Source organism: Pseudophryne corroboree, chromosome 1 (genome assembly GCF_028390025.1).
Source record: "Pseudophryne corroboree isolate aPseCor3 chromosome 1, aPseCor3.hap2, whole genome shotgun sequence".
Lineage (NCBI taxonomy): Eukaryota > Metazoa > Chordata > Amphibia > Anura > Myobatrachidae > Pseudophryne > Pseudophryne corroboree.
The window spans coordinates 846,135,066-846,148,092 of NC_086444.1; the positions used below are offsets into that span (position 1 = coordinate 846,135,066).

Below are 13,027 nucleotides of genomic sequence, written 5' to 3' on the forward strand. Positions count from 1 at the left end.
CATGGTGAACTGCTTAATACACATAACTCAGCGTTGGTCAGACTGAGTAAGGAACGTCAACAGGCGAAACAGAAACTGTTCCATGACAGGCGAGCAAAAAGCTTATCTGATCTAAAATCGGGTGACCAAGTCCGTCTCAGAGATCACGAGAAAGGTATTTGGGTGCAGAAAGGTATTGTGCAAGCACAAGTAGCACCAAGATCTTATACTATACGTACAGAGCGTGGAACGGAAGTAAGAAGAAATCGTGTGGATTTAAGATCTCAACCTAACCATAATGAAGACAACATGACTGAAGAATACCCTTCATCTGACATGTATGATGATCCTGATAATGGTGAACAAACCACGATTCTAGAAAGGTCCAACATGGTCGATGAAACACAGACTGTGTATGAAAGACCCAAAAGGGAAATACGCAGACCTGAGAGACTCATTGAAACGTGTTAGATGATGTTCTTAATATGACGTTGTTAATTGTTGCATTGACGCGTACAGGGCTTATCTTTAAAGAAAAGAGGATGTGATGTTAGTGTATTAGAATGCTTAATATTTGTAGACACTCCCTTACTAATATGTGTAAGCCTGAATCTTCAGTGATGGTCCCTGGGACCAGGGGGATGCTGGGAAGTGGGTTGTCCAGTGTGCAGTGTGCCTGGAGTTGGTGAGGGAATTGAGGGAATAAACAGCACAGCAGTGAACTCACATGTCTCTGTGTCCTGATGACTGGATTTACAAACGTATGAACAAAACAGGTAGCCCAATAAGGCAACCCATTTCAAACAAACTACTGTAACTACTAATGTTGAACTCCCCGCTTTCAAACAAGAGTGCCCACAAATCTATACTGTAGCTGCCATTATGAGGGTGATTGGGTACCTTTATTTCCCTCACCCTGTTCTCGGTCTGTGGGTTGTCTGGGAGATAGCACAGGATACTTGTCTCAGTGAAGGTTATTTATATTCTTGGATTGTGATGCTAGGCTCCATGTATTTAATCTTGGTATTTGAGCTATATGAGTGGTCAGCAGACTGCTGAAATTAAACTTTATTTAGCAAAATACTATTTTGCCTCTCGAACTGACCTAAGTCTATGCACAGTAAAGCAATGTGTTTTCTGCTTTAATGTGTACAACTTTCTTCTGTTGCCTCTACAGTAAAGTGGGTACGAGTTAATTCTCTCCATAAACATTTGAAAGACATATGGTTTACTTACAGTGACTGGAACTGCTTTTGCAGAGATCTCGCAAAGCTAATATAGCAGTAATACAGACATTTATAATGTAACTCCTCCCAGTTTGAGGCATGTCACAGAAAGCTTCTCTAGGGATCAGTGGGTATATCTGCCAGTACTTGGGCTTTGTAGTTGGTACTATGTTTAATTTAAACCTAACAAGGATTCTTTTGCTGAATTTTCATGTAGACATATAAACATGAGTACAGAAGAAAACATATGCTGTTATAACAATATATAAACATGCTTATTCATATGCCAACTGTTTCTATCCATAGAAATACAGAATTTGACTGTAGATATTAACTAATTGGCCCATCTAGTCTGCCCCTTTAGGGTTACTGTAATAGGGTTGTGGCAACAGGATTAGGGGTTAGGTTATAGGTTAACGGTTACATAGAAAGATAATCTGACCACAGCTAAGAATCTCACTTCACCATTGTCTCTTACTAAAATCTCAATAATAAATGTTTCATTAGTATGGCTAATTTGATAATGCCTTTTATCAGATAGATAAGTTGTTTAGCTGTCAAACAAATCCAGCAACTAACAGGAGTTTGTTCTACAAGACCTAGGTTGCCAGACTAGTGTAGAGAGCTGTTTCGTGTTTATAATAAGAATTTACTTACCGATAATTCTATTTCTCGGAGTCCGTAGTGGATGCTGGGGTTCCTGAAAGGACCATGGGGAATAGCGGCTCCGCAGGAGACAGGGCACAAAAAAGTAAAGCTTTACTAGGTCAGGTGGTGTGCACTGGCTCCTCCCCCCATGACCCTCCTCCAGACTCCAGTTAGGTACTGTGCCCGGACGAGCATACACAATAAGGGAGGCATTTTGAATCCCGGGTAAGACTCATACCAGCCACACCAATCACACCGTACAACTTGTGATCTAAACCCAGTTAACAGTATGACAACAGAAAGGGCCTCTTAAAGATGGCTCCTTAACAATAACCCGAATTAGTTAACAATAACTATGTACAAGTATTGCAGATAATCCGCACTTGGGATGGGCGCCCAGCATCCACTACGGACTCCGAGAAATAGAATTATCGGTAAGTAAATTCTTATTTTCTCTATCGTCCTAAGTGGATGCTGGGGTTCCTGAAAGGACCATGGGGATTATACCAAAGCTCCCAAACGGGCGGGAGAGTGCGGATGACTCTGCAGCACCGAATGAGAGAACTCCAGGTCCTCCTTTGCCAGGGTATCAAATTTGTAAAATTTTACAAACGTGTTCTCCCCCGACCACGTAGCTGCTCGGCAGAGTTGTAATGCCGAGACCCCTCGGGCAGCCGCCCAAGATGAGCCCACCTTCCTTGTGGAGTGGGCTTTTACAGTTTTAGGCTGTGGCAGGCCTGCCACAGAATGTGCAAGTTGAATTGTGTTACAAATCCAACGAGCAATCGACTGCTTAGAAGCAGGTGCGCCCAACTTGTTGGGTGCATACAATATAAACAGCGAGTCAGATTTTCTGACTCCAGCCGTCCTTGCAATGTATATTTTTAAGGCTCTGACAACGTCCAACAACTTGGAGTCCTCCAAGTCGCTAGTGGCCGCAGGCACCACAATATGTTGGTTCAGATGAAATGCTGATACCACTTTAGGGAGAAAATGCGGACGAGTCCGCAGTTCTGCCCTATCCGAATGGAAGATTAGATAAGGACTTTTATAAGATAAAGCCGCCAATTCAGATACTCTCCTGGCAGAGGCCAGGGCTAGTAACATAGTCACTTTCAATGTGAGATATTTCAAATCCACCTTTTTCAATGGTTCAAACCAATGGGATTTGAGGAAATCTAAAACTACATTTAGATCCCACGGTGCCACCGGAGGCACCACAGGAGGCTGTATATGCAGTACTCCCTTGACAAAAGTCTGGACCTCAGGGACAGAGGCCAATTCTCTTTGGAAGAATATTGACAGGGCCGAAATTTGAACCTTAATGGATCCCAATTTGAGACCCATAGATAATCCTGATTGCAGGAAATGTAGGAAACGACCCAGTTGGAATTCCTCCGTCGGAACCCTCCGATCCTCGCACCACGCTACATATTTTCGCCAAATGCGGTGATAATGTTTCACGGTGACTTCCTTCCGTGCCTTAATCAAGGTAGGAATGACTTCTTCTGGAATGCCTTTCCCTTTTAGGATCTGGCGTTCAACCGCCATGCCGTCAAACGCAGCCGCGGTAAGTCTTGAAAAAGACAGGGACCCTGCTGTAGCAGGTCCCTTCTCAGAGGTAGAGGCCATGGTTCGTCCGTGAGCATCTCTTGAAGTTCCGGATACCAAGTCCTTCTCGGCCAATCCGGAACCACTAGTATTGTTCTTACTCTTCTTTGCCGTATGATCTTCAATACCTTTGGTATGAGCGGCAGAGGAGGAAACACATACACTGACTGGTACACCCAAGGAGTTACCAGTGCGTCCACAGCTATTGCCTGTGGATCTCTTGACCTGGCGCAATATTTGTCCAGTTTCTTGTTGAGGCGAGACGCCATCATGTCTACAATTGGTCTTTCCCAACGGTCTATTAACATGTTGAAGACTTCTGGATGTAGACCCCACTCTCCCGGATGAAGATCGTGTCTGCTGAGGAAGTCTGCTTCCCAGTTGTCCACGCCCGGGATGAACACTGCTGACAGTGCTATCACGTGATTCTCCGCCCAGCGAAGAATCTTGGCAGCTTCTGCCATTGCACTCCTGCTTCTTGTGCCGCCCTGCCTGTTTACATGGGCGACCGCCGTGATGTTGTCCGACTGAATCAACACCGGCTTTCCTTGCAGGAGAAGTTCCGCCTGGCTTAGAGCATTGTAGATTGCTCTTAGTTCCAGAATGTTTATGTGAAGAGACTTTTCCAGACTCGTCCATACTCCCTGGAAGTTTCTTCCTTGTGTGACTGCTCCCCAGCCTCTCAGGCTGGCGTCCGTGGTCACCAGGATCCAATCCTGAATGCCGAATCTGCGGCCTTCTAATAGGTGAGCCTTCTGCAACCACCACAGAAGTGACACCCTTGTCTTTGGTGACAGGGTTATTCGCAGGTGCATCTGCAGATGCGACCCTGACCATTTGTCCAACAGATCCCTTTGGAATATTCTTGCATGGAATCTGCCGAATGGAATTGCTTCGTAAGAAGCCACCATTTTTCCCAGGACTCTTGTGCATTGATGTACTGACACTTTTCCTGGTTTTAGGAGGTTCCTGACCAGATCGGATAACTCCTTGGCTTTTTCCTCTGGAAGGAAAACCTTTTTCTGAACCGTGTCCAGAATCATTCCTAGGAACAGCAGACGAGTTGTCGGGATTAAATGGGATTTTGGAATATTCAGAATCCACCCGTGTTGTCTTAGCACCTCTTGAGATAGTGCTAAAGCTGTCTCCAGCTGTTCTCTGGACCTTGCCCTTATTAGGAGATCGTCCAAGTATGGGATAACTAATACGCCTTTTCTTCGAAGAAGAATCATCATCTCGGCCATTACCTTGGTAAAGACCCGAGGCGCCGTGGACAATCCGAACGGCAGCGTCTGAAACTGATAGTGACAGTTTTGAACAATGAACCTGAGGTACCCCTGGTGTGCGGGGTAAATCGGAACGTGTAGATACGCATCCTTGATGTCCAAGGATACCATAAAGTCCCCTTCTTCCAGGTTCGCTATCACTGCTCTGAGTGACTCCATCTTGAACTTGAACTTTTTTATGTAGAGGTTCAAGGACTTCAGATTTAGAATAGGCCTTACCGAGCCATCCGGCTTCGGTACCACAAATAGAGTGGAATAATACCCCTTTCCTTGTTGTAATAGGGGTACTTTGACTATCACCTGCTGAGCGTACAGCTTGTGAATGGCTTCCAACACCCTCTCCCTTTCGGAAGAGACGGTTGGTAAGGCAGACTTCAGGAAACGATGAGGAGGATCCGTCTCTAATTCCAACCTGTACCCCTGAGATATTATCTGCAGGATCCAGGGGTCTACCTGCGAGTGAGCCCACTGCGCGCTGTAATTTTTGAGACGGCCCCCCACTGTCCCCGAGTCCGCTTGAGAGGCCCCAGCGTCATGCTGAGGTTTTTGCAGGAGCCGGGGAGGGCTTCTGTTCCTGGGAAGGAGCTGCCTGTTGGTGTCTCTTCCCTCTTCCTCTGCCTCGTGGCAGGTACGACAAGCCCTTTGCTCTCTTATTTTTGTAGGAGCGAAAAGGCTGCGGTTGAAAGGTCGGTGCCTTTCTCTGTTGGGGAGTGACTTGAGGTAAAAAAGTGGATTTCCCGGCAGTAGCCGTGGCCACCAAGTCTGATAGACCAACTCCAAATAACTCCTCCCCTTTATACGGCAAAACCTCCATGTGACGTTTTGAATCCGCATCGCCTGTCCACTGTCGTGTCCATAAGGCTCTTCTGGCTGAAATGGACATAGCACTCACCCGAGATGCCAGTGTGCAAATATCCCTCTGTGCATCACGCATATAGATAAATGCATCCTTTATTTGTTCTAACGACAGTAAAACATTGTCCCTATCTAGGGTATCAATATTTTCAATCAGGGATTCTGACCAAACTACTCCAGCACTGCACATCCAGGCAGTTGCTATAGCTGGTCGTAGTATAACACCTGCATGTGTGTATATATTCTTTTGAATAACTTCCATCTTTCTATCTGATGGATCCTTAAGTGCGGCCGTCTCAGGAGAGGGTAACGCCACTTGTTTGGATAAGCGTGTGAGCGCCTTGTCCACCTTAGGGGGTGTTTCCCAGCGCGCCCTAACCTCTGGCGGGAAAGGGTATAATGCCAATAACTTTTTTGAAATTATCAACTTTTTATCAGGAGCAACCCACGCTTCATCACACACGTCATTTAATTCTTCTGATTCAGGAAAAACTGTTTGTAGTTTTTTCACACCATACATAATACCCTGTTTTACGGTATCTGTAGTATCAGCTAAATGTAACGTCTCCTTCATTGCCAAAATCATATAACGTGTGGCCCTACTGGAAAATACGTTTGAATTTCTACCGTCGTCACTGGAATCAGTGCCCGTGTCTGGGTCTGTGTCGACCGACTGAGGCAAAGGGCGTTTTACAGCCCCTGACGGTGTTTGAGGCGCCTGGACAGGCATTAATTGATTGTCCGGCCGCCTCATGTCCTCAACTGACTGTTTAAGGGAAGATAAACCATCACGTAATTCCACAAATAAAGGCATCCATTCTGGTGTCGACCCCCTGGGGGGTGACATCTGCATATTTGGCAATTGCTCCGCCTCCACACCAATATCGTCCTCATACATGTCGACACCACGTACCGACACACACCGCAAACTCACAGGGAATGCTCTAATGAAGACAGGACCCACTAGCCCTTTTGGGGAGACAGAGGGAGAGTCTGCCAGCACACACCACAAAGCGCTATATATACAAGGGATATCCTTATATTAAGTGCTCCCTTATAGCTGCTTTAATATATATATATATAGCCATTAATGTGCCCCCCCTCTCTGTTTTACCCTGTTTCTGTAGTGCAGTGCAGGGGAGAGACCTGGGAGCCGTTCTGACCAGCGGAGCTGTGACAGAAAATGGCGCCGTGTGCTGAGGAGATAGGCCCCGCCCCTTTTTCGGCGGGTTCTTCTCCCGCTATTTTTCCAGTCAGGCAGGGGTTAAATATCTCCATATAGCCCCTATGGGCTATATGTGAGGTATTTTTAGCCTTGTATAAGGTTTATATTTGCCTCTCAGAGCGCCCCCCCCCAGCGCTCTGCACCCTCAGTGACTGCCCAGTGAAGTGTGCTGAGAGGAAAATGGCGCACAGCTGCAGTGCTGTGCGCTACCTTATGAAGACTGAGGAGTCTTCAGCCGCCGGTTTCCGGACCTCTTCACGCTTCAGCATCTGCAAGGGGGTCGGCGGCGCGGCTCCGGGACCGGACTCCACGGCTGGGCCTGTGTTCGATCCCTCTGGAGCTAATGGTGTCCAGTAGCCAAGCAGCAAATCCACTCTGCATGCAGGTGAGTTTACTACTTTCCCCCTAAGTCCCACGTTGCAGTGATCCTGTTGCCAGCAGGACTCACTGTAAAGAAAAAAAAAACCTAAACTAAACTTTCTCTAAGCAGCTCTTTAGGAGAGCCACCTAGATTGCACCCTTCTCGTTCGGGCACAAAATCTAACTGGAGTCTGGAGGAGGGTCATGGGGGGAGGAGCCAGTGCACACCACCTGACCTAGTAAAGCTTTACTTTTTTGTGCCCTGTCTCCTGCGGAGCCGCTATTCCCCATGGTCCTTTCAGGAACCCCAGCATCCACTTAGGACGATAGAGAAAATACAAATACCTACTATCCGTATACCATGAACTCATTATCACCATCCTGCTCACTCCACTCTGACGCATGGCGCTCACAATGGCAGTCGTGGAGTCTGTGTATCCACTGATAGAGGAAAACATCTTAGTTGGGAATCCCAAACATGATAGAACTGCATCCTGTCCTTTAAAATGTTCTGTTAATGATTCAGGTGAAAATATGTTGCCTTCTACCACCTGCAAAAATACATGTGCCTATTAAATCATTTATTTACAACAATTATACATTTAAAGTGTAACTGTAACCAATTACTGTACATTGCCATACATAATTATTCCATAGTTATCTAACCTCCAAGAACATTTGGGGTACTCCCCAATTTTTGCTTGCCCAACAGGCTCCAAGAGGAGTAGATCACCCTACCACAACCCACAGACTCCCTAGGGTGGTGTGATGATGTGAATCCCATGGAATCACTCCACCCTGGGCCTCACTTCAGTGTTCATGGATCTGCTATTCTCAGCATTATGCTATGAGAGAGTGGGACATAATGATAAGAAGCACCAGTTCTGCCCCCAAAGTGATTAGCTGATGTACTAAGTGGAGAGAGATAAGTAACCACCAATCAGCTCCTAACCAGGGGCGTAACTGTGGGAAGCAACAGAGTCAGCTGTCGCTGGGCTCCTGCTCTGAGGGGGGGCACCTCTCCTCCCGTTCTGTGGTACGAAACTACACATTTCAATTAAGTTCATTGACAGCTGCTGAAATCTCTTCCGTGTCCAACTCCCCCACTGATCCATGCACCTTAAAAGTCACACCCTCTGCATTATAGATACACATTTTACAAGTATCATGCCGAGGATTAGAACCCACTATTACACTGGAAGCAGGCACCTTACTGATGGAGGTATTTGCTCCTGTATAGGAAGCATGAGAATTCTAACTTTATAAAGTTACTTCTGACAATTACACGTAACTTCATATAGTTATAATTCTCCTACTTCCTATACAGAAGCAGATAGCTCCATGAGTAAGGTGATTGCTTTTAGTGTAATAGGTCGTGGGTTCTAATCCTGGATATGACACTTGCAAAATAATTGTCAGAGAATTAATCAGCATTGTGAGTGACTGAGCTGATCTATATAGTGTGTGTGTCTGCACACTACATAGATCTGTGTTGTTGCAATTGTTTTGACAATTCTAACTAGTAGCTGCATATACGCCCTCATTCCGAGTTGTTCGCTCGCTAGCTGCTTTTAGCAGCATTGCACACGCTAAGCCGCCGCCTACTGGTAGTGAATCTTAGCTTTGCAGAATTGCGAACGAAAGATTTGCATAATTGCGAATAGAAATTTCTTTGCAGTTTCTGAGTAGCTCGAGACTTACTCTGCCACTGCGATCAGTTCAGTCAGTTTAGTTCCTGGTTTGACGTCACAAACACACCCAGCGTTCGCCCAGACACTCCCCCGTTTCTCCAGCCACTCCCGCGTTTTTCCCAGAAACGGCAGCGTTTTTCCGCACACACCCATAAAACGGCCAGTTTCCGCCCAGAAACACCCACTTCCTGTCAATCACACTCCGATCACCAGAACGATGAAAAATCCTCATTATGCCGTGAGTAAAATACCTAACTTTTGTGTAAAATAACTAAGCGCATGCGCTCTGCGAACCTTGCGCATGCGCAGTAAGCGACTAATCGCAATATAGCGAAACTCGGCAACGAGCGAACAACTCGGAATGAGGGCCATAGTGAGAATCTGAAGGCTTGTTATGCAGGAGCAAATAGCTCTATCAGTGAGGTGTCTGCCTTCAATGTAACAGGTCATGGGTTCTAATAGTGGGTATGACCTGTAAGAAACGTGAGATGTAAAATAAATGACAATGAAATGCATATATACTTTTCTGTTCAGAACACTCCATATATATACACACACACACACACACATATATATAGTATTTATAATATATATATATATATATATATATACACTGCTCAAAAAAATAAAGGGAACACTAAAATAACATCCTAGATCTAAATGAATGAAACATTCTTATTAAATACTTTGTTCTTTACATAGTTGAATGTACTGACAACAAAATCACCCAAAAATTATCAATGAAAATCAAATTTATTAACCCATGGAGGTCTGGATTTGGAGTCACCCTCAAAATTAAAGTGGAAAAACACACTACAGACTGATCCAACTTTGATGTAATGTCCTTAAAACAAGTAAAAATGAGGCTCAGTAGTGTGTGTGGCCTCCACGTGCCTGTATGAACACCCTACAACCCACACAAGTGGCTCAGGTAGTGCAGCTCATCCAGGATGGCACATCAATGCGAGCTGTGGCAAGAAGGTTTGCTGTGTCTGTCAGCGTAGTGTCCAGAGCATGGAGGCGCTACCAGGAGACAGGCCAGTACATCAGGAGACGTGGAGGAGGCCGTAGGAGGGCAACAACCCAGCAGCAGGACCACTACCTCTGCCTTTGTGCAAGGAGGAACAGGAGGAGCACTGCCAGAGCCCTGCAAAATGACCTCTAGCAAGCCACAAATGTGCATGTGTCTACTCAAACGATCAGAAACAGACTCCATGAGGGTGGTATGAGGGCCCGACGTCCACAGGTGGGGGTTGTGCTTACAGCCCAACACCGTGCAGGACGTTTGGCATTTGCCAGAGAACACCAAGATTGGCAAATTCGCCACTGGCGCCCTGTGCTCTTCACAAATTAAAGCAGGTTCTCACTGAGCACATGTGAGACATGACAGAATCTGGAGACGACAAGGAGAACGTTCTGCTGCCTGCAACATCCTCCAGCATGACCGGTTTGGCAGTGGGTCAGTAATGGTGTGGGGAGGTATTTCTTTGGGGGGCCGCACAGCCCTCCATGTGCTCGCCAGAGGTAGCCTGACTGCCATTAGGTACCGAGATGAGATCCTCAGACCCCTTGCGAGACCATATGCTGGTGCGGTTGGCCCTGGGTTCCTCCTAATGCAAGACAATGCTACACCTCATGTGGCTGGAGTGTGTCAGCAGTTCCTGCAAGACAAAGGCATTGATGCTATGGACTGGCCCGCCCGTTCCCCAGACCTGAATCCAATTGAGCACATCTGGGACATCATGTCTCGCTCCATCCACCAACGCTACGTTGCACCACAGACTGTCCAGGAGTTGGCGGATGCTTTAGTCCAGGTCTGGGAGGAGATCCCTCAGGAGACCATCCGCCACCTCATCAGTAGCATGCCCAGGCATTGTAGGGAGGTCATACAGGAACGTGGAGGCCACACACACTACTGAGCCTCATTTTGACTTGTTTTAAGGACATTACATCAAAGTTGGATCAGCCTGTAGTGTGTTTTCCACTTTAATTTTGAGGGTGACTCCAAATCCAGACCTCCATGGGTTAATAAATTTGATTTCCATTGATAATTTTTGTGTGATTTTGTTGTCAGCACATTCAACTATGTGAAGAACAAAGTATTTAATAAGAATATTTCATTCATTCAGATCTAGGATGTGTTATTTTAGTGTTCCCTTTATTTTTTTGAGCAGTGTATGTACATACATACATATATTTATCTATGTATGGGGGGGGGACACACACACACACACACACACCAATATTTATCTTGCCTCCGGGCATCTGGGACAAATTTACCCCACTGCTCCTAAATGACACTTTTCAAACACAGCCTGTAACATTACAATTAGGATCTGATTGCCTGGTACTTTATCTCTGTCCTCTTTATCACTCTCCAAGGCTTAAGGGGTGTACACATGGAGAGATCAGTGCTTAAATTCTAAGCAATCTGACCATCTACACATTACCCGACCCGCTCGGCAGCGGGTCGGGTAATGTGTAGGGCCCATAAGACATCTCTTGTAAGGCACAGTATGGATGGGAAACACAAACAGAGGTTTATAGCCATTTAACAATGTAGTAATCTGTACAGCCACAGTTCTGTCTTGCAGACATCAGCTCCGTTTTGAAACTATCACTGCCAAGAGGCGCAGGGATTATTTATAAATTATTTTATAAAACTATGGGTTTGCCCACCGGATTTAAGGCTGCATATTTTGAAAGGCAATGCATGTTGTATATTGGCTCTGATTGTGGGGTGGAGGCTATTTGTATCACTGCTGCTTCTTTGGATGTAGCAGCGATATAAAAGTATGCTAACACTTCAGGAGCTGTCTCCTCTGCTGTGGCCAGGAAATCTGCGTCAGAAAACACAGACCCTGGTCGCGGCATGTCCCCATTTTGTAAAATGTCCCCATTGCCTCCCCCATCTTGTTTCCAAGCAGGCTTGGTACTGTGTGTGATCTCACACACAGAGATGTACACATGTGTAGTACAGCATCTGCACATGCATACAGTATGTCTCTTAACATGGGAGTTGTTTGCTTACAACTCTGAATCAGTCCCATTGCCTTAAGCAATTGCTGCTGTAAATCCCACAGAAAAAAAAAACAACTGAAAATCAGCAGTTGGTAAAACTACAAATTTAAAACTGCAAAACTTCTATATGCATTAGTTTCCTATATATAGGACTAAAGTGATTGTAAGCTGGTGGCGTAATAAGCAGCGTGCAGGCCACTCCCGGGTGTCACCTTTCCAGGGGGTGATACCATATTGTCCACTCCTCCAGTGTGGCATTAACCTGCAGCACTCGGCTCCTGTCATAGAAAGAGTCTCCGGAGGCAGCCAGCATGCCCCCGAAGTGAGGTAAATGGGGGCTTCCCCTGCTAAAACCACCCCTCATTTAGTGATGTCAGTGGGACCCCAGTGCCACCACTGTTGTAAGCCCATGCTGTGTAGGTCATATCACTTACATTTCTGGTATGCTTGAATCTAGCTGTAATGGAAGGCTTTGTTCAGTAGTTCTAAATCTATTGGGGAGAATTTTGATTTTAGAAACTGGGCAGTAGAAGGTTATCATTAAAGATTACTGGATTTTAAAACTCACCCAACCAACTACTGTGATGACGTTCTACTGCTCATCATGTATATGTAAACTTCTTAAAATGGACCTGTGACCTACACACAGTACTGCCATCCATTTTGTGGGTTGCGCAGGTATTTATCACTTTGCTGTGAACCAGTGATGATATTGAAGAACTCCTGACCAGGAATGGACATTTGAAGCCCAGTATAAAATGGTTGCCAGACGTCCAACATCGAATCAAGCGATGGCTACTAGCAATCACATGTAAACCATTCAAAGGTATAACTATCGATGGTTACACTTTGCACAAGTGAGAAGTCAGAGCTTTGTTCACGTTAGCTGAGCTGCAGATACCAGGTACTTGATGCATCAATCATCACACATCCCGCAACTCACCGCATGCATATCGGTGTTTACTAATGCCGTATGCATGAATAAAATCAAGAAGGATAGCTCTTGTGGAAAGAGCTGTCCATTGCTATGATAGGACTCTGGGTTTAGGACCCGGAGTCCTATCTGCGCATGCATCGAATGAAGCACGTGCTGCGCAGGGCGCTGGGAGGGCTCCGATTGGATCC

At 45.9% G+C, this 13,027-nt stretch overlaps 1 protein-coding gene across 2 annotated transcripts in view; it reads right to left on the reverse strand.

Annotated features, from left to right (window-relative positions):
• Positions 1-13,027, reverse strand: part of LOC134912656 (uncharacterized) — a 54,785-nt gene that overhangs the window by 25,121 nt on the left and 16,637 nt on the right. For both annotated transcript variants that reach the window (XM_063919929.1, XM_063919928.1), the window contains exon 3: positions 7,540-7,741. In XM_063919929.1, coding sequence (XP_063775999.1) covers positions 7,540-7,741 — 202 coding nt within the window. The remainder of the gene's footprint in view (positions 1-7,539; positions 7,742-13,027) is intronic.